This window comes from Clupea harengus, chromosome 10, assembly GCF_900700415.2.
Source record: "Clupea harengus chromosome 10, Ch_v2.0.2, whole genome shotgun sequence".
In the NCBI taxonomy this organism is placed as follows: domain Eukaryota; kingdom Metazoa; phylum Chordata; class Actinopteri; order Clupeiformes; family Clupeidae; genus Clupea; species Clupea harengus.
The window spans coordinates 15,342,152-15,362,663 of NC_045161.1; the positions used below are offsets into that span (position 1 = coordinate 15,342,152).

Sequence of the window (20,512 nt, forward strand, 5' to 3'; positions counted from 1 at the left end):
CGCTGAATGAAAGAGCATATTTTCCCCTGACGAGCGGCACGAGAATCACGCGCTGGCTGCCCGTTCCCTCTCTCTCTCTCTCCCCCACTCTCACTCTACTCACATAGAGTCCCGTGTGTCGGTCGCCGAAAAAGGGGAACGCCACTGAGATCTCCTGCAGTCCCGTGCCGCCGTCATCCTGGGACACCGTCTTCGTGTCGCCCTCGTCCTGCCCGAAGGGGTAGAAGTCCTCCAGGGGCACGGCCGCCCGCGCTCCCCCCAGGAGCTCCAGGGAGAGCAGGCACCAGAGGCAGCAGGTCATCAGCGCTCGCAGCCCCATAGCCGGCACACCCACGCGGAGAAGAGGGGATGGGGGATGGAGAGGAGCAGGAGGAGGAGGAGGAGGAGGTGAAGGAGGGTGCATAGGCACCGGGCACCACAGGTACACCTGAAGACCAGCAGGGCAGAGAAGAGAAGAGAGGAGAAGAGCAGCACCGTAGAGCAGGAGCCTCTCAACTCTCCCTGCAGCCAACTCCCCAGCAACACAGCAGCAGGCAGAGTCTTGTTAGAGAGAGAAAGAGTGAGTTTCACAAACTTGGGGAAAAAAAAGTCTTCCTTCTCTTCTTCTCCTGTCCTCCTGCTTTTATTTGTCTCTCTCACCTTCTCTCTCTCTCTCTGTCTCTCCTCTCACTCTCTTTCTTTCTTTCTCTCTGTCCCTCTGTTTTTCCTTTCCCTCTCCCTCTCTCCTGTTAGTTGGGCAGGCGGTCTGAGACAGGGGGGCAGATTCCTTGCATTCTGCGTGCTGCTGGGTGCTTCGTTCCTGAGCCACTCTCGGTCTCTCAGTGAAGTGAGCTGAGAAAGGGAGAGAGTAGAGGAGGAGAGAGAGAAATAGAGAGAGAGAGAGAGAGAGAGAGAGAGAGAGAGAGAGAGGGAGAGGGAGAGTGGGGGAGAGAGAGGGGGAGAGAGTAGAGGTGGGGAGACAGAGAAAAAGAGAGAGAGAGGTAGAGAGAGAGTGGGGGAGAGAGAGCAGAGGTGGAGAGACAGAGAAATAGAGAGAGAGAGGGAGAGAGCAAGCAGTGATTCGGCACTGTTTTTTTTTTTTTTTTTTACAATCCAGCGATTTGGTCCCTGATGGCCAGCTTAGAAATCTCCTCAATAAAAGCTCTATTCTGCCTGCCAAAGGACTCCTTTCAGCAGCAGCCCCTCCCTCCTGGGATTCTCTACCTCGCATAATTAGTTGGCCCTGGCCAATGGCTGCCGAGAGAGCTGGTAACTGGATAAGCACTGGGCGGGCCTATGATAATCAAAGAAACGCTTTAGAGCCTCTGACAGCTCTCCTTCTCTTACTCTCTTAGTCTCTCTCTCCCTCCTGCATACTCTCCTTCTCTCATACACACACAATCTCTCTCTCCGTTCATACTCCCACCCTCTCATCCACACTTAGATATACACACAATCTCCCTCTCCCACAGACACACACACACACACACACACGTTCACTCTCTCACACAAACACGCACAAACACACACTGTCACTATCTTTATTCTAATGCGATCTCTCACTTTCTCTCTTGGTTCCTCTTAACCCTTGCGCACGAAAGCTATCTAGGCACTTTCTAAACACATGCTCCCACATACCAGATACCTCAGGCTTTCACTCTTTCTCTCTTTCCTTCTCCCTTTCCTTTTTTCCTCTCTCTCTCTTTCTCTCTCTGTGCATGTTCTTCCCGAGTATCATTTCCTGAGCTGCATGTACGAGGCGTGCAGGCTGATACCAGTTATAGGATGTGTACAATGCTGCGCTCATGTAAAACATGCCCAAGATGCAAGTTCAAAGGCAGAATGTATACAAAGCACGTCTGGTTCATATTAGACGTTTTAACAGTAAGCTTTTTTTCTGTCTTAAAATCAGTTTCCCTGCAAAAAAAAAAATACTCCAGAATTGTGTATGGGATGTCTCATCTGAGACCAAATCTTTTTTTTATTTAAAAAAAAAAAAAAGCCTGAATTCCGAGAAATAAAAGAAAACATCTCGTTTGCTTGATGGACTTGGTGCAGAATCGCACATTGGTCATTACAGGCGTCCCACCCCCCCCTTCTTTTCTTCTTTTTTGTCGTTTACTGTAAATTCTCGTCGCCTGACAGAGAAACGGGTCGTTAGCGAAGCGCGTCCAGTGCTGGAGCAGGAATGTCACGAGGGGATCGTCGCCGTGGTTTACGAGTTGTTTGTGCACATCAAAAACAAGCCAGAGCTATTACCCTCCTTTCTCCGAGCCAAAGTAAGCATGGAGGCTGTAACAGATTGCAATCATCACTGGTCAATAACTCTTATTTTTCAAGTGATCTTTTATTGAGTTGTTAAAAAAATACACGGTGTCACGGTGCGGCGATATAAACATGAATTGGGTCTTTATTTGCTAATTTTGGTAAACACAGTATTCCTTTGTGACAATGTGTAAAAGTAATCACAACAACAGCAGCTTGATCACACTGAGACGCTGTTTCATTTAATATGAGAATATATATTTTCAATCAACTGGGTTTGTTCTCTAACTACTTAAGTGATTCCACAAAGTGACATGATTCTTAAAGTACAATTGAAAATGTCACGATATTATGTCAAAGTCACATTTCATGGAGGGACCACACACACACATACACTCACAAACACCCAGACATCGCAGGCACATGCACGCAAAGCCACACTGACACAGAGGGAAACAGTGAGCGCTCTCCTCCCAACACAGAGTGTGCTGTTTCCTAACAAACACAGGGCCTTATGGTCTTAAAACGTTTAGGACTGGGGGCTTGCAAGAGAACAAATCCTTAAAACAATCTGGCACTTGCTCAGCGACTGTAAAACAGGCACCTTCATTGTTTGTTGTTGTTGGAATTTTTTAATGTGTGGATAGGGGATTAATAGTGCTCTAGGAGTCTTGAAACTGTTCCCTGAGACCAGTGGCCCAGTGGGTTTGTGTTTGTGTGTGTGTGTGTGTGTGTGTCTGTGTGTGTGTGTGTGTGTGAGTGTGTGTGTGTGTGTGTGAGAGAGAGAGAGAGAGAGAAAGAGAGAGAGAGAGAGTGTGTGTGTGTGTGTGCATGCATATGTGTGTGTGTGAGAGATAGAGAGGAGACAAAGAGAGAGCGTGAGAGAGAGAGTGTGTGTGTGTGAGAGAAAGAGCGAGAGGGAGAGAGAGTGTGCGTGTGTGTGTGTGTGTGAGAGAGAGAGAGAGAGTGTGTGTGTGTGTGTGTGTGTGTGTGAGAGAGAGAGAGACAAAGAGAGAGAGTGAGAGAGAGTGTGTGTGTGTGTGTGTGAGAGAGAGAAACAAAGAGAGAGCGAGAAAGAGGGTGTGGGTTAATGGTTTCCTTTACTGACTTACTGTACGGAAGCACACACTGTAGTGTTTGTGTGTCGGAACACCTGTGTGTGTGTGTGTGTGTGTGTATGTGTGTGTGTATGTGAGAAAGATAAAGTTTGCTTGCATTCATTGCAGCATTTGCTGCATCCCCCCCCCATCCTTAAGGTTCTTTAGGAACCTTATCTAATTGTATGCATAGCTCCATATGTAACAGTGATACTCTACATGTATCTGTTTGATGACCAAAAGTAGAAACTCTCCCTGAAATCACTGCAGAACTAAGAACCTGGAACTTAAGGTTTGGATTGTAGAATGTGGTGCCAGTATGGGTGTAAATGGACAAAAAACGGAATCATTCAAGACCTACGCACATCTCATCTCCCATAGCAAACATTCACACACATCTGCACAAAGTAAACTTGTGGTTTCCGTGCTATGTGCGCATGCCAATACTAATACATCTACTTGACTTCAATGTGAGCTGGAGTGATTGTGGGCTTGGATTGTGGGCGTCCTACTGTAGTGCCTGATGTCTGTTTAGAGCATACAGTAGTAGAGTGAGGCCGTGAGGCCATGAGGCCGTGTCCTGCTCCGGCCTCTGAGGCTCTCTGTGAGTATGAGCGTCCAGTGAGCGGGGGGGTTGGGGACTGGGGGGGGCTGGGGGGGGGGGGGTCAGGCCCCGGGTCGCAGCAGCTGGCTGACGTAGGCCTGCCGCCTCCTCATCTCCAGCTCCAGCTGCTCCTTCAGCGTGCACACCTGAGAGACACACATACACACACACACACACAGATGTGTGCATTAACACGTGTGTGCTACGCAGAGGCACGCGCAAACACAGACATGCACACACCACTCAGATGCAAACATGCACACACACACACTACATGAACACAACGTACCCTACACAGATGAATGCACACACAGACACACATCCTGCAGATACAAGGGATGAGGACAAAGCAGTGATTCTGATGACATCTAAGGCAAACTGATGGGGATTTCTGGACCTTAGTTAGCACAGAATGTTTTGCTCATTGTCCACAGTGTGAACTCTGCACTCTTTGAATGCAGGTGTCAGCAAAGCCACTGACAACACGACACTGCTCTCACTCAGGAGGCAGCCCTCTGTGCTCCACCTGTCCGCTCTCTCACCTGCTCCTCCAGGCAGCGGACCCTCTGGCGGTGGGCTTTCTCCCGGGCCTCCAGCGCCCTCTCCGCCTGCAGCTGGGAGCCCCGCAGCCGCTCCGTCTCCAGGTCCAGCTCCTGCCGGTGCCGCGCCGTCACCTCCAGCAGCCGCTGAGACTGGGAGTGCTCCAGGTGAGAGAGCTGAGCCTGGACACGCACAGACATGCAGTCAACCACACACACGTATACATACACAGTACGTACACACACACACACACACACACACACACACACACACACGCATACACATATGCACACACACACACACACACACACACACACACACACACACACACACACACACACACACACACACACACACACACACACACACACACACACACACACACACACACACAGCACACACACAAAAGCACACACACAAAAGCACATACCCCCCCACACATATACACACACTAACATGGTTTGAACCAGCCAGGCATGAGCATCAGTCAGGGAGTCTAGTGTGAGCATATGGGAGTGAGACTGACACTTGAGAAGGGTCGAGACGAGCCTAATGAAGTTTATATATTTTTTTAATTTGCAGGTCATTACACATTCTATCTCTCCTTCTCTCCTCACCTGTAGTGTGTGTGTATGTGTGTGGGCATCAGTGAGCTCCTGCTGGAGGGTGTGTGTAGTCTGCTCCAGCTGTTCTCTCTCACGGCCCAGTGACAGAGCCTCCTCGTCAAGCCTTCTCCTGTCATGTCCCACCTGAACATACACATAGAAAACACACCACACACACACACACACACACACACACACACACACACACATACACACACACATACGTGAAGATCACACACAAGAACACAAGGATGGAGGGACAAAAGAACACACATACAATGCAGAGACACACACTCGTGCAGCATAACTGCATGTGTGCACATGCACACCAATGGCCAACCGCATGGCGTTCATATGAACGAACCTGAACATATCTTTAGTATACACCGCAGAGCCAGGCTGATGGAGCAGAGCGACGCTCCTAGCAAATCCAGCCACTGTTAAGACGGATTGACACACGCCACAGAGAGACATTTGCGGAATGGGAGGAATTTAAGAGTCGGAGAGCTGGAGCGCCCCCAGTAGGGAGAACATGATGTGTGGGGGGTATTATCAACAAACAGGGAAACTCTACTGCACACAGAGCACTCATAACATAAACTAGTCTGAGAGCAGAGGAGAGAGATGGAATGCATTACTGTGTGATTGCACACATCAGAGATGAGATGCTCATGGCTGTCATGCATGAGCTGCAGGAAGGGCAAAGCTGGGGCCACCGTGAAACTACTGAGTGAAAACGATCTGATGTGAGAGAGGAGGGTAGTCAGTGGAATCAAATCAAACTAAACCGGAGCCAAGGTGACTTAATATGACCTAATCCAATTCAAACCAATCCCATTCAAATATCAGCCAAGGCAGCTGGACGGAAACAGGCCAGGGGTAGCATCAAACCAGACAAACACGGACCAGGAAAAAGGGCCCACCAAACCACCCCCACCCACTCAACCCAGCTAAAGCCAATAACCCAGTCCACACCCATGCAAACCTGAACCAGATGCCTCAAATATCAACACCCCCCCCCCCCCCACACACACACACACACACACACCTCTTACCTTCTCCAGGGTCTTCCTCAGCGAGGCCTTGTCTTTGCCCAGGCGGCTCATCCCTCTCTCCAGCTCAGTCTTCTCTGCCTCCAGCCTCCGGAGCGAGGCCTGCAGGCCGGCCACGCGTCCCTGGAGCTCTCCCCTGTCCTTCTGGAGCTGCCTGGAGCCCTCCAGGGCCTCCTGCTCCCCCTCCTGCCGCTGTCGCAGGGCCTGAGGGGAAAAGAACCAATAACCAGCCGCCCCCACCACCGCCAAGCAGCAGAGAGCAAGGGGACATCTTAGAGAAATACTGTGCTCGAGTTGAACCTCAAGTGGTTTATCATCAGATCTACCACCACAAAAGGGAGAAAAGCAAACATCTCAGAGAAATGCTGCGCTCGAGTTTAAGCTGAAATCTAGGTTCAAGTTCAAGTGGTTTGTCATACTCAAATTAAACAGACATTGCACAGTGCAAAGGGTCCCTCTTGAAGGAGAAAGAACAGACCGAAGACATTGTCAAGGGTGCATACAATGTGACAGAAAGTCTAAAATAGCAGCATACAAAAGCATTCACTCACAATTGAAAATTTTGTCGTCTTCCTTCTCAAAATTTCTTTCAGATTCTGATCCTGGGATAAGATCTTGTAATGGACTGCACTCGATTTCATGGATTTTTTTCTTTGGCTTTGTTTTGTTTTGTTTTTAAACACATTGTTTTGTATTGGTGCTTGAGCTATTTTATTGTCCTAGAAACTGGTCAGATAGCGAATGTTTTGCTTTGTTCTGCTTTGTTGTTTCCCACCATCATTTCCAAATGTCTCTATGTTGTGGAGATCTGAGAGGCCAGCTCATCGCACTGCCACTGCCAAGCTCTGGTTCTGTTAAGCCATTCCAACCCCCCTCAAAGACAACTGCATCCAACAGCCCACTTTAGTTCAAGGGTCCCGTTCGTAGCTGTACTGCTAAACTGTTGATCTAAACACAATGTTGTGGTTAAACTCATATGTTGGGCTGCAGTGTTGGACTGCTACTTTTAATGAACCAGAACTTTTCCATGTAAAGTAACTTTAAAAGCACCGAGGATTCATTTAATTAGTGTTCGTCGGTACAACAAAAACAAATAAACGATAGTAATGAACAACAAACAACAACGATCAACAGAAATAGGCGCAGATGTACATTAGAGAGCGCAGCACAAACAGCAACTTTGCCAGTCTGCCAAAAGCGCACGCTGTGCTTTTTCATTTGCCTGCAGCTGAATAAGTAACCAACGCATGTCACTGTCCTCTAACCATAATTTGCGGCGCCCGCAAACGGAACTGTATCATTCGATCAAGAGCGCAACTGAATGGAATCACGGAACCGCCGACCGACATTCAAAGGAATCAAAACTTTAGTGATCAGGACATGCTAATGTCATCAAACAGAGAGATATTACAGGGCAGCTTTTGTGCAGCTATAACAAATAAATTCAATAGTGTAGCAGGCATCTACATGTAGGGAAGAGGATGAAGTGAAAAAACAATGGCAAAACATAAAAGGCAAATAAAAGACTGGTGCTTGGAATACTGATTCCATTGTTTCTGGAAGTTTCTCCTATTCAGGCATCTAAAGCGCATCTGGATTACACCTGCTTTAAAAAATATATTTTTTTCAAATACCAATGTTCACTGCTAAACAGATTAGTCACTCCTTGTGCTTCTCCAGACATATTATTTCCCAAAACTCCCACTTTTCCCTCACGGCCCTCCCACGAACGCATATGCAACAGTGAGAAAAGCGCTATTCTGCACCCCTCCAGCAGGCAGAGTGCAGTTTTAGCCATGTGCGGTCTGTTTGTACATACTATGCCATGTTTGTAGGCACACGTTGTGTCGAAATTACGCCTAAAACGGGCGTGAACGTGTTAGTATATCTACCCCAATAGTCTGTGAATGTCTACTCTGTAATCAAACAGAACAACAGACCACTCACGCAACCACCTGCATTGGTTTCAAAATAAATAAAATAAACTTTAGTCTTCTAGTGCTGTGCTTATGTACCAGATGCCCGCCTGCCCTCCCTCTCCTCACCTCCTGCAGTGCCCGGGTCTGCTTCTCAAGCTCAGCAGCACGCAGCTCGCTGTCCTCCTGGGCTCTCTGGCGGTTCTGGGCGCGTTCCGCCAGTACGTGGTTCTGCTTCTTGCTCTCGGACAACACCTCCCGCATCTTATCCAGCCTCTCCTGAGGAACCACAGGTTAGAACACAGACATGGAACACATGTTAGCGTACATACAAAAATAAAATTAAGGTTATAGGCCAGATCTCTGAAGCTGGTGAAAATATACCTTGGTGCTTGAGCCAATTGAGGTTGGCTCAGATCTTCTGTATAAAGACATTAAAAACCTGAATATAGATCTGAATTTTTATATCTGCTCTTCTGCTCTTCTGGATAAAGAGACTTAAAACCTGAATATAGATCAGATTTTTTTTTATTTGATCTTATTCCCATGTTAAACATGAATCTTCCATTGACTGCCTCCTTCCTCCCAGCCTCCCTCCCTTCTGGTTCCTCTGCTCCTTGGAGGCCCTGTGGTCAGGAGTTTCAGAATTCCATTGGCCAGGGCTGACGGGCTCCCATCACTGCGTCGGCGAGAGATTTACACGGAGCGCGCTCCGTTTGTGTTTGCACAGCATCTTTAAAAACGCGGCATCGCGCCACCACGGCCCTAAAACTCTCCCAAAGTTGCTAGCGAAAACTTGCACCTCATCCATTTCCCTCCCAACCAAAGGCAAGGATAATTTCTCAAAATCCCAAACTCGAAATGTTATGGAACTGAAGCATAAATCATGGTAAACGCAGGCAGTAAATGGAATGGAATGAAATTATTTATTTGATTTGGAGAGTCGCAATTAAGCATCCCTCGAGCAGGGGGCAGGGGCGAAAGCAGGGGCCAGGGTTCGGAGAAGCCGCCCCGCACCATAACTCAGGCTGAGAGGTTTTGATAGCAGAGCTTGCGGGCATCATGCTACATAAACAGCCGACCGCATACAGCACACGGGGGAGAGGAGAGCGCAAATCGCGTACTCAACGGTATTTCCAGAAACTCATAAATATCCCTCCAACCAGGACATCACTGCACTGGGCACAAACTGCTGGGAAACAGAGCCATGTGACCGATGTCTCACTTCGTTGTTGTAAAAGTAACATGCATATCCTGCCTGGACCGTACCACGCTCTCAGTATTACGTGTCACCTGCTGTTTGTAGTTGGCATCACCATTGCATTTGTACATTCTAATAAGGCGATAAGAAGTAGACATTGGATCAAATACTGTAATAAAAAGTGATTGATCTTTGATCTGAGATTGATCTTAGTTTTTACACTCATTCTATCCAACTCCTCCAACTCTGTTGTTGCGCTGTGGTAGCCACGCACCTGCAGCATGCGGCGGTCGTGCTCGCTGGCGGTCAGGGCCCTCTGCAGCTGGGCGGCCTGCTCCTGGGCGGCCCCGACGCTGGTGCTGCTCTCGCTCAGCTGGGCAGACAGGCCCTGCAGCCGCTCCCTCAGCTGGGACTCCTGCTGCTCCGCCCGACACAGGGACGCCCCCAGCCGCTCCGCCTCCAGCCTGAGGGAGCGTGGGAGGCGTGGGAGATGAGGGGAGGAGGCGGCGAGGGAGACAGAAGGATGTGGAGAAAGACATGAATTGGGGTAGAGATACACGCAAAAGGGATAAAGAGAGAGAGAAATCAAAAGGACATCAAATTACAGATTGAATTCCAATGTTTTAAACATCAATGCAGGTTTCAAAAGGTCCTCCTGGGGCCTCACATATCACTACTGATACTCGCTACAATGGAATTCTCCTACTGTTGTATTATGAGTAGCATAACAGACCGTACATGTTAGGCAGTATTTCATTTGAACATTGCATCATCACCCCCATGAGCAGTGCTCACCTGAGCAGGGCCTCCCTCTCCTCACTCTCTCCCAGCTCCCTGCGCAGGCCGGCCAGTCGCTCCTGCAGGCTGCCCACCTCCGCCTCAAGCTCAGCTCCGCGCACGCCTCCCCGCTGCACCTCCCCCTCCAGGGAGCGCTGGGACAGCTCCAGCCGGGCGGCCCGCGCCTCCGCCCGCTCACACGCCTCCTTCAGCTGCCGGCGCTCTGCCTCCCCGTGGGACTCGGCTGTCTCACTGCGCTCCAGCTTCTCCTGGGGTGGTAGGGAGGGGAAGAGGAGTGGTGGGGGTCAGATGGCACTTGTCTCTCACCTACAGTCCATGTCTCCCATAGTCTTACCTGTTTCTGCATCTCTTTCACAGTGTCAAAGGTTTACCAGAACGTTCTGTGCCTCTCCTTTGTCAGATGTGTTCTCTCTGTGTCACCTGTAGAGTCTCAGATGCAGCCTCTCTACAGCAGGCGTATGCTTTCAGTCGCACATGCATACCTTGTCTCTCGCCTGCGGCGTCCTTCTCTCACCTGTAGTCTCCTGGTCTCGACCTCGGCCGTCTGCAGGCTGCTCCTCAGCATGGCCACCTCCTCCCCCAGGCTCCTCCTCTCTCTCTCCCCCCGCCGGGTCACTTCCTCCTGGAGAGCCAGCGATGTCTGCACACCCTCCAGCTTCTCTGTCACTTCACGCTTCCCTGAAGCATTCACGTACATATACAGTAAGACACAAATGGGTTCATACAGAGGCACATACTAACAGCCCCTGTGTGTGTGTGTGTGAATATTGTTGATATCAGTGCTAACATGTATATGTGTATCATACACACACCCATAAGTGTACGATGGCATTGATGTGTGTTTGTATGTGTGTGTGTGTGTGTGTGTGTTTGTATGTGTGTGTGTGTGTGTGTGTCTGTGTGTGTGTGTGTGTGTGTGTGTGTGTGTGTGTGTGTGTGTGTGTGTGTGTGTGTCTGTGTGTGTGTGTGTGTGTGTGTGTGTGTGTGTGTGTGTGTGTGTGTTCTACTAGCTCACCCTGTTCTGCCTCTCTCAGGCTCTTCTGGAGCTGCTGCAGTCTTCCGGTGGCTTTGTCCTGAGCTGCCTGGAGCTCACTCACCTGTCGGGTCAAACTTAACACCTGTGCATAGGCCTCATCCTGTAGCACATACACATACAGAGCGCACACACACACAGAGCACACGCAGACACACAGAGCACACGCAGACACACATAATCAAATTCACATCAATATTTTTGTACATATCAGCACTCAGCATACTCAACGTTACTACAAGAATACATATACACAAGTATATAAATAATACACAACATCCATAAATGTAAAGAAACTTGCTTAAAAAATTGCATCTGCAAAAAAGGAAAATGAATCAAATTTGAGTTATAGTATCCCAGTTCCCTCAATTACCTCAAGGCAGCAATACAACCATTTGCCTACTTGATCATCTAATCCTGTTCCTAAGGCTAACTATGATGGGTGAGTGTGAGTCTCGGGCTGGGGTGGGCATTAATGTGAGTCTCAGGCTGGGTGGGCATGAGTGCGAGTCTCGGTCTGGGGTGGACATGAGTGTGAGTCTCACCCGGTCTCTCTGCGTGTCCCTGAGCTCCGTCTGGAAACTGCGCAGGGCCATGTGCAGGGTGTCCAGGTCCATCTCCCCGTCTCCCCCACGGGCAGGGGACAGGGAACAGCCTGGGGACCCACTGTGTGGCAGTCCCTCTGTCCCACTCTCACCACCTATGAGTGTGAAAAAATACAGGCATGTACTGTAAACCGTACAAACACACACATATGTATATACCCAGAAAAGTATGCATGCTGACAAGAAATCACACACTCAATTTAAGGAGAAGTAAAAAATGCCACACTAACACCCACTTTACTATCAATAATCACTTATTGATTCGTTTTCAGTGAAAAAATAATTGGCTTATTAATAAACATACCAACAAATCCTCACCTTTCACAGGAGAGCGGGTCCTCCAGGGTGAGGGGCTCCGTCCTCTCGCCCCTGGGGTAGGCGACCTGCCCCTGCGTCCGATCCCCAGCGTCCTCCTCAGGGCCGACTCCAGGCCGTCCAGCCTGTGCTCCAGCCCGCGGCGCGTGGCCTCCCCCTGGGCCAGCTGCTCCTCCAGGCCCCCGGCCTGCCCCTCTGACAGGCTGGCCCTCAGACCCTGCTCCCGACCCTGGGCCTGCGCCTCCCGCAGGGCCTCCTCCAACCGGGCCGTCTCCTCGCGCCACCGCTGCTGGCTCTCCTGCAGGGCGGTGTCTCGCTGCCGCTGCGCCTCTATCGCGGCCACCTCCGCCTCCTCCATCTTGGCCATGCGCCGCTGCAGCGCCGATGACTGTGGGACCACACAAAAGGGTGAATTGAAATTCCACAGATTGCTTGATTGTGGATTATGGATCGTGCAGAAGCTACATATCCCTTCAGTGCGGATCTAAAATTCAGGCCAGGAGTGGAATGCATCATCAAAATGCTTCTGTTACCCAGAATCCACCAGTGGGACATGTCTGTTTTTTCATGTTACCGTCATTGAACAACACCGGCAGACAGCCACAGCTGATAATTGCAGCTAGTATACTCTAACTTCCATTACCAGTGCAAAACATTTTTCTCATGTTTGTGAATGGAAACATGTTTAACGCCACGTAACAATACCTCAATGAGAACTGAGTGCTACTACAGCAAGTGAATTAAAGTACAGGGCAATGTTTAAATAATAAGTGTATCATAATCGTAACATTTATTTCCCTGTGCTTCAACTGGCCATGTCTCAACTTACCATGAAGGTCAAAGTAGGGAGAGGGGGAAAAACAGCTGGGTTTGACGCCATGGTGGCACACTCAAATAAACATGTGATGATATCTCACAAAACATTAACCTTAACAATCACGTATAAAACCCAAACTGTGTTCAGAATTGTTGTTTCAGGTAAGATAAAAGCAAAAGAGGCAGCAAATAAAAGTCCTGTCCAGATGTTTGAGATTTAGCAACAGTTAGCAGCGATGCCAACTCTTAAAGGCCAAGCCTGATATGCTACAAAGTGCTAACATGTAACATGCCCCAAAATAGAGCTGAATTGGGTTCATATGGGAGTTAACAAGCTGAGGCCCAACAAGCACGAAAGGTTGTCTCATACAGATATGCAGGGAGAGAGAGAGAGAGAGAGAGAGAGAGAGAGAGAGAGAGAGAGAGAGAAAGAGAAAGAGAGAGAGAGAGAGATCTGCTGCGGGAGGTTTGCCCCTGTCACTGTTGCCCTTGTCATGCCTTGGGGTTTTTGAAGGGTTTTGGCCGTGGGAAAACAGTCTTTGTGGAAAGCACAAACTCTCTCGCACACAGAGACACGCATACACACACTCACACACACACACACACACACACACACACACACACACACACACACACACACAGAGAGACTCTAGCTGAAGTGTGCAGGGAGGGAAGTGTTGGGTGTGGAGAGGAAAAGTCTTGTTACAGGCAAAGATGACCTTGCTGACACTGATTTAGATATGCGGCTGCCTTGATAGCAAACACTCAACTACAGCAAATATATACTGTCCAAATATACATCTATATGTGCTTTTCTTTGTTTTATTTGGTCGGTTTGTGATAAAAACACAGATCATAAATGAACAAATACTTTTTTTTTTTTATCACAGTGGTTAGGAAAATATATGAGCTGGATGATCTGTTTTGTTGTTGTAATAACATTTGATGTTTCCAGGCTGACTAACTGCGCAGATGAACTGGAGCAGGACCGCACCCCAGCACTACAAACATCATGTAAATTAGTTTAATCTCCACACAATTAGCATTGTTTCAGGACTTGAATCGGTCAAACATCGGCGATGAACTTTTGTTGGGTTGAATCGATGGCCACAGACAATAATAGTTGCCTACACCCTGAACAGTCCCAGTTCTTTAATAAAGAAGCCATGCTTTCATTATAACATTTCCCAAGGGGAGGCAGGGAAAAGTATGTAAAGTTGAGGACAGTGATTACAGGTCAGTCTAGTCCAGTCCAGTCCCATTCATATGTTGCTGATGTGTGCAAAGCCACCTGGAGTTGAGTGCTGTTTCAAGAGCTTTTTTGAGGTAACAAGTTGAAGGATCATAAGCAGTGAAAGCTGTGTGTCCAACTGTCTATCTGTCTGTCTGTCTGTCACATCTGTGCCATTGGAAGTACTATGCGGAAATAGCTACAAAGTTTACTGTTTGAGGACTTCGGTTTCGCACAGGAGTAGCCTATACTGCTGTCCAAGAAATCAGTCAGAACTGGTGATCTAAGAGTTGTTCTGCCAAAATCTCTAAGGTGTGGTTACAAGCTGTGTGCTCTGCTTGGAGGTTGTGCAACCACATCCTTTATCATCTGCTCTGATCAGTTCATGATCTGTTCCATCAAAAAGGTGCTTCGTTCAACTCAACTCAACTCAACTCAACTCAACAACGCAGTTTGACTTGATTTGATTCAATTTGATTCAAATGACATCTGCATTGTGATATTACTTTTCATCACCCCCAAGGTGCTGTGCGGTAACTCATCCCACCTCCTTGATTGCTGCCTCTCTGCCGGCCTCGCTCTCCAGCAGCCTCTGTCTGAGGGTGAAGGCCTCCCTCCGCGCCTCCTCCTCCCGCTGCTCCTCCTGGGCCACGCGGGCCTGCAGCTCCCCCAGCTCCTGGCTCCGACTGGACACCTCGCCCTCCAGAGCCTTCACCTGAGAGGAGGCAGCTCAGAGAATGAAGACACCTGCAATCCTGGCTGTGGAATTGGCACCTTAACCTGACCACTGTCAGAGATTAAATACTTTTCTGAATAGATGACTTCCAAGTAATGGTAAACTCGGTCTGGGTATTAGGCATTGTATACTGAGAACACAGGTACTTTTTATTGACATTTTAGTCACATTTATTATAAATGATCAATGTTCAACAGAATGCCCAATTATTGATTACGCTAATGGGCTAACTACTGCACCTGATGCACTCTCAGTTTTCAATGATCTACCGTACTCTCCCTCGCCCTGCAGCCGTGCCCACCTGTCTGCGCAGCTCCTGCAGCTCGCGGCGTCCCTGCAGACGGGAGCGCTCCAGCTCGCGCAGCTTGGCCCTCAGCTTGCTCGCCTCCTGCTGGTTGGAGGACTTGCACTCCTCCAGCACGGCCAGCCTCTGCTCCTTCTCCTCCAGTGCCCGCTTCAGACTGAGGGGGGGAAACACAGTGCGAAATACGACAAGGTGAGGTACCCACATGAGGGAATATAGGAACAAGGAACATAGGAACATAGGAACATATTTTCTGTATGTCAAGCTCATGAAGGCAGAGTAAGTGGCTATGACTTTCAGTGCTGAAATCTTCCTGGTGGCCTTGGTGGCTGATGCCCAACCTGTTTATGTCGTTCTCTGTCCTCTTCACCGTGGCACGCAGCTCCTGGTTGGAGTTGTGGATGGCCTCCTTCTCACGGCCGGCATCCCCCAGCGCCCTTCTTAGCTCCAGGGCCTCCTTCCGCTGGGCGTCCCTCTCTGCAGCGCAATCACGGAGCTGTCGGTGAGCCTCGATCAGATCCCTCCGCCCTGCGTCCCGGGACTCCTCCGCCTCCTGCAGAGAGCACCTCAACACAGACAACTGGGGCAGGGAGAGAGAGAGAAAGAGAGAGAGAGAGAGAGAGAGAGAGGGGAAGAATGTGAAGGACAGTATCAGACAGAATCAGATAATATGGATCATTTTAAGAGTGACAGGCAAGTGAATCTGAAGAGCTCATTCATTGGCTAATTCAATCCAACATGCCTTATCACAGCACGAGTTCTCTTAACGAGAAGGCTATGTGAATGAGAGCCTGGGGGAGAGGACTTCTCCATCATGCAAAACCATGACGGCAGACTATGGCAGTCCATATCTGCACCAATAAAAACACACAGGAACTAAAAATACACTTCAAAACTACAGAGGGAAGTGATTAAATGAAACAAATCAGCTGTTCAAAGGGGGCAACGAGTGTAGACAAGAGGAGCATGGGAAAGAAAAGCAACGAGGGGAAGAGACAGGACGGAGCTAGAGCGAGCAGCAGAGAGTGATAAACTACACTAATCGTAGTGCTTTCACACCGAGTTGGGAGAGTCAGGCACAAGACTTTCCATGCAAAAACATGGCAGGTTATTGAGCCGAACCCACCAAAGCCACCCGTCCGTTCTAAAGCACACCATCGGCAGGACGCCTGTCATCTTCCCACCCGCTGCAAGGGTCTGGCTCCGTGGGCCAGTTAGGGGGCTCTGCTTGTAAACCATAGCCAGGAATCTAAAACACATGCACGGTAAGCCTGGGAAGCCGCGATCGTCGAAGAACACACACATGCATGAATATGACCTACATTCTGGTAACAGTCTGGCACGGACTCATCATTTAATGGCAAAGAATGTTGCCACAACAGCCAAGAATCCACATAGAGAGAGCGAGAGAGAGAGACAGAGAGAGACAGAGAGAGGGTAAGCGAAAGAGAGCAAGAGAGAGATTGCCGGAAGGGCCTGGCTATGGATGGGAAATGGTCGGGAAAGTAGCCAGATGCTGTTGTCATGCTCCTCTACAGGGACATTGATAAACATCAACTATCAACAGGGTGTGTTTGTGTGAGTGAGTGTGTGTGAGTGTGTGTGTATATGTGTGTGTATATGTGTGTGTGTGTGTGTGTGTACTTGTCCGTTTATGTGGGAGAGAGGGAGAGAAGGAGTGAGAAGGTTTGCATGATGGCACGATGTGTTTGTGTGTGTGCAGGAGCATGGAAGTGTGTGTGTATGTATGTGTGTGTGTATGTATGTGTGTGTGTGTGTGTGTGTGTGTGTGTGTGTGTGTGTGTGTGTGTGTGTGTGTGTGTGTGTGTGTGTGTGTGTGTGCAGGAGCATGGAAGTGTGTGTGTGTGTGTGTGTGTGTGTGAATATGGGAGAGGAGAATGTGCAAATAGGAAAGTGTGTGTGTGTGTGTGTGTGTGTGTGTGTGTGTGTGAAGAAGCTTTTTGTTCGAAGGGCCACACAAGATGTTTTCGTCTCATAAATTCTAATGTGGGAAAAATAATCCAGTGCCATTCTAGCCCATCTCTCTTTATTTAATCTCATCGAGGGGGGCCAGGTGGAGCCAAGGGAGCGAGAGTGAGAGAGAGAGCGAGAGAAAGAGAGAGAGATACAAGAGAAAACAAGGAGAAGTGGACGTGGAATTTGCAGTGAGAATAAAAACAGCCTGGTAAATAGAGTAAGAGAAAAACAATGAGAGCAATACCTCCTAACAAGGGGGTGTGTGGAGAAGCCAATGGCTGAAACACTACAATGGGTGACAGAAAAACAGAATGAAGAGAGATGGAGTGCAGGCACAGTGAAGGGCGGATTCAGCTGAGGGGTCTTTGGGGAGCAGAAAAGGTCACGTCCCCTCGGAGTCGACTTCTCGCTGCCGCGCTGGATAAAACAAACACAGCGCCCCCCGCTTGTTTACACACCACCCTAACTCTTGCTCGGATGGCCTATCTCCCTTCTCTCTCTCTCTCTCTCTCTCTCTCTCTCTGAGCCTCCCTCCAACCCCCCCCCCCCCCCACATACACACACACACATGCACCCCCATACACACACAAACACTCTCTCCTTTCTCTGTTCCAGCTTCTCTCTGCCCTCTCAGGCTCTTGCAGTTTATGGACATGAACATCCTTAGTGTTACGTACCCATACACCTACAGTGACATGCACACAAACTGCAGGGAAGGTAAAAAACAGTGATTGTGTTCCCATCTGTCTCTTTCTCTCTCAGTTCTTGTGCTCAGTTCTCCCTCCATTGCGCAGTCGTTCACACAGTCTCTCTCTTTCACAGGGCTGGCTGTCACACTCCCTCGCTTCCCAGTGTGCCGGTGTCTGATGAGAGAGTGCTGCGCTGAGATTAGTGAAAATAATCAAACAGGGGGAGAACCGGCAGCTGCTGCCAGATCTAGCGGTGTGGTCGAAGGAACACACACACCCACACATACACACACATATGTAGACACACACTCACTCACTCACACACACACACACACACACACACACCACACACACACACACACACACACACACACACACACACACACACTCATAAACACATGCATGCATATTACCACAGACACATATGCAAACACCAATTCACACATGTAGTGAGCACACACACATACACACACACACACACACACACACTCATAACCCCACACTTCCTCTGGTAAACACACACAAAACACACAGCTGTCCAGGAGGAGGAGGCCCAGGCAGACCCCGTGACCGGCCGCCGGACACAGAGGAAACCCAATATCTGTGCTATCTGTGGAGCCCGGGCCTGGCGTGTGTGAAATGTTGACTGTCCTTCCGATGTCCCGGGCCTCTTTTTCTCCCCCCCTCCCGGATCAGAACCAGTTTGCAGGGGGAAGCGCCATCTCCAGCAGCCCACATATCAAGCCCCGGGAGTCAGGGCGAGAGAGGGGCCACGCCGCACACAGTGAGCCCAGAGAAAACATGCCACAGGGGGGGCGACTTATGGCTTTCACAGGGACTTGGGCGTCAGTGCCGGGGGAAAGCGCTGCATGTAAAAGAACAACAAAAACACAACACCCTCCCCCTGATCCAGGGTGAAGGAAAGAGGAGAGTGGAGAAAGGGGGGGGGGGGGGGGGGGGGAGGGGTCTACTGGCCACTGTGTGTTGGAGTTTAGAGGGAGAGATGACACCAACCCACCCGTTCTGCTTCTGTTGGGAGTCTTTTGAAATCCAGCTTCTACTGTGTGCAGCCCGTAATCATACTGGGTATGAACATAAACACACCCTCTCATTTTCTTTTACACACTGTGCACTATGGATACCCGAGCCATGCCGTAGCCTGAAAGGCAGTCACGCATATACAACCGAACTCAAACAAACTCTTTAACTTAACTCGAAAGTATGCAAACACACGTAAGGGCAAAGACACAGGCGCACGCACTCACACTCAATTTATCAGTCTCTCACACACCCAATCACTCTCTCGTTCTCGTTTCTCGTTCTCACACACACACACACACACACACACACACACACACACACACACACACACACACACACACACAAACACAAACACAAGTAAATGTCCTGGCCTCTTGCTCTCTTGCTCTCTTTCTCTCTCACACACACACACGCACACACACACACACACACACATACACACACACACACACACACACACACACACACACACACGCATCTCTAATGGGCTTCCGTGGGCGGTGGGGCTGCAGCTGGTGGCATCCTGGCCAGTGTAAGTACAGTACGGCTCGGCTGCCAACATCAACAGAGCTCTCGGGGCCAGTGCTGTGCCCGCTCCCGCTCCCGCTCCCCAGCGCGGGCACTAATTGGTACAAACCGGACCAGAGGAGGCCCTGGAGGTGCCTCATGAGCCTGGGGGGCGCTGCCAACCCAAACATGCCCTCCGGGCCCCAGTCCCTGACCCCCCCCCCCCACCCCCTCCATCCCTCTTTCCCCTCCTCCCACCCCCCCTTCCTCTCTCTCTCTCTCACTCTATCCATCCATCGCGGTGTGACAGTGCTGCCCATCCTCCCATGCAGTCTCTCATCCTGAACCGACCCATCAGGAAGCGTGTGAAAGGAGCGAGGAAGACGACGCTTGGGCAGAGCCGGGAGTGTGTGTGTGTGGTGAGAGTCTGTGTGTGTGGTGAGTGTCTGTTTGTGAGTGTGTGTGTGTGTGTGTGTTTGAGAGAGAGAAAACAGAGACAGAGAGATAGAGAGTATGTGTGTGGGCTGAAGGTGTATGTGCATGTTAAAGGAAAGAACGGCCTGACTACGATTGGGTGGAGTTGTGTGTGTGTGTGTGTGTGTGTGTGCCTTTGCATGTGTTTGTTTGTGTGTGTGTGTGTGTGTGTGTGTGTGTGTGTGTGTGTGTGTGTGTGTGTGTGTGTGAGAAAGAGAGAGAGAGAGAGAGAGTAAGTCCTGATGTGTGACAGGCATAGACATCTGAGTCATTTAGATTCCTCTGACGGTCGTAGACATGCCCAACCCTTCAAAAAACCCAAACATCCATCTTTTATTAATCCACTTGACAGGCGAACAAACAAGTACACCCCCCCCCCTTAGGCCTCCTTCAGGGACTCTGTCCCCCTCCTCTTCCTCCTCCTCCTCCTCCTCCTTCTCCTCCCTCTCCTCACCTCTTGCTGCGCCTCCTCTCTGTGCTGGTTCAGCTCCCTCAGCTGCTCCCCTAGACTCCTCTCTGTGGCCTCGCGGGAGCTCAGCGCCTCCTCGAACCTCCGGCGCAGGACCTCCAGCTCCGCCTGCAGCCCCTCAACAGCATCCTGAGGCAGGGAGAGAGTGAGAGGGAGAGAGATGGGGAGAGAGAGAGAGAGAGAGAGAGCGAGAAGAGAGAGAGAGAGAGAGAGATGAGGGGAGAGAGAGAGAGAGAGAGAGAGAAGAAAATATAGTGA

At 49.7% G+C, this 20,512-nt stretch overlaps 2 protein-coding genes across 3 annotated transcripts in view; both read right to left on the minus strand.

The window, feature by feature from the left end:
* Positions 1 to 899, minus strand: part of sned1 (sushi, nidogen and EGF-like domains 1) — a 38,944-nt gene extending 38,045 nt beyond the window's left edge. For both annotated transcript variants that reach the window (XM_031575535.2, XM_031575536.2), the window contains exon 1: positions 104 to 899. In XM_031575535.2, the coding sequence (XP_031431395.1) occupies positions 104 to 403 (300 nt within the window). In that variant the 5' untranslated portion in view covers positions 404 to 899. The remainder of the gene's footprint in view (positions 1 to 103) is intronic.
* Positions 900 to 4,007: 3,108 nt separating this feature from the next.
* The window catches only part of crocc2 (ciliary rootlet coiled-coil, rootletin family member 2), a 57,114-nt gene continuing 40,609 nt past the window's right edge, over positions 4,008 to 20,512 (minus strand). Inside the window, exons 24-38 of the mRNA XM_042708987.1 lie at positions 20,240 to 20,383; positions 15,439 to 15,677; positions 15,095 to 15,254; positions 14,605 to 14,772; positions 12,014 to 12,398; positions 11,636 to 11,790; positions 11,073 to 11,193; positions 10,572 to 10,735; positions 10,055 to 10,305; positions 9,534 to 9,723; positions 8,188 to 8,337; positions 6,146 to 6,346; positions 5,103 to 5,234; positions 4,488 to 4,667; positions 4,008 to 4,091 (exon numbers count right to left, since the gene is read on the minus strand). Of these exons, the coding sequence (XP_042564921.1) occupies positions 4,008 to 4,091; positions 4,488 to 4,667; positions 5,103 to 5,234; positions 6,146 to 6,346; positions 8,188 to 8,337; positions 9,534 to 9,723; positions 10,055 to 10,305; positions 10,572 to 10,735; positions 11,073 to 11,193; positions 11,636 to 11,790; positions 12,014 to 12,398; positions 14,605 to 14,772; positions 15,095 to 15,254; positions 15,439 to 15,677; positions 20,240 to 20,383 (2,724 nt within the window). The remainder of the gene's footprint in view (positions 4,092 to 4,487; positions 4,668 to 5,102; positions 5,235 to 6,145; positions 6,347 to 8,187; positions 8,338 to 9,533; positions 9,724 to 10,054; positions 10,306 to 10,571; positions 10,736 to 11,072; positions 11,194 to 11,635; positions 11,791 to 12,013; positions 12,399 to 14,604; positions 14,773 to 15,094; positions 15,255 to 15,438; positions 15,678 to 20,239; positions 20,384 to 20,512) is intronic.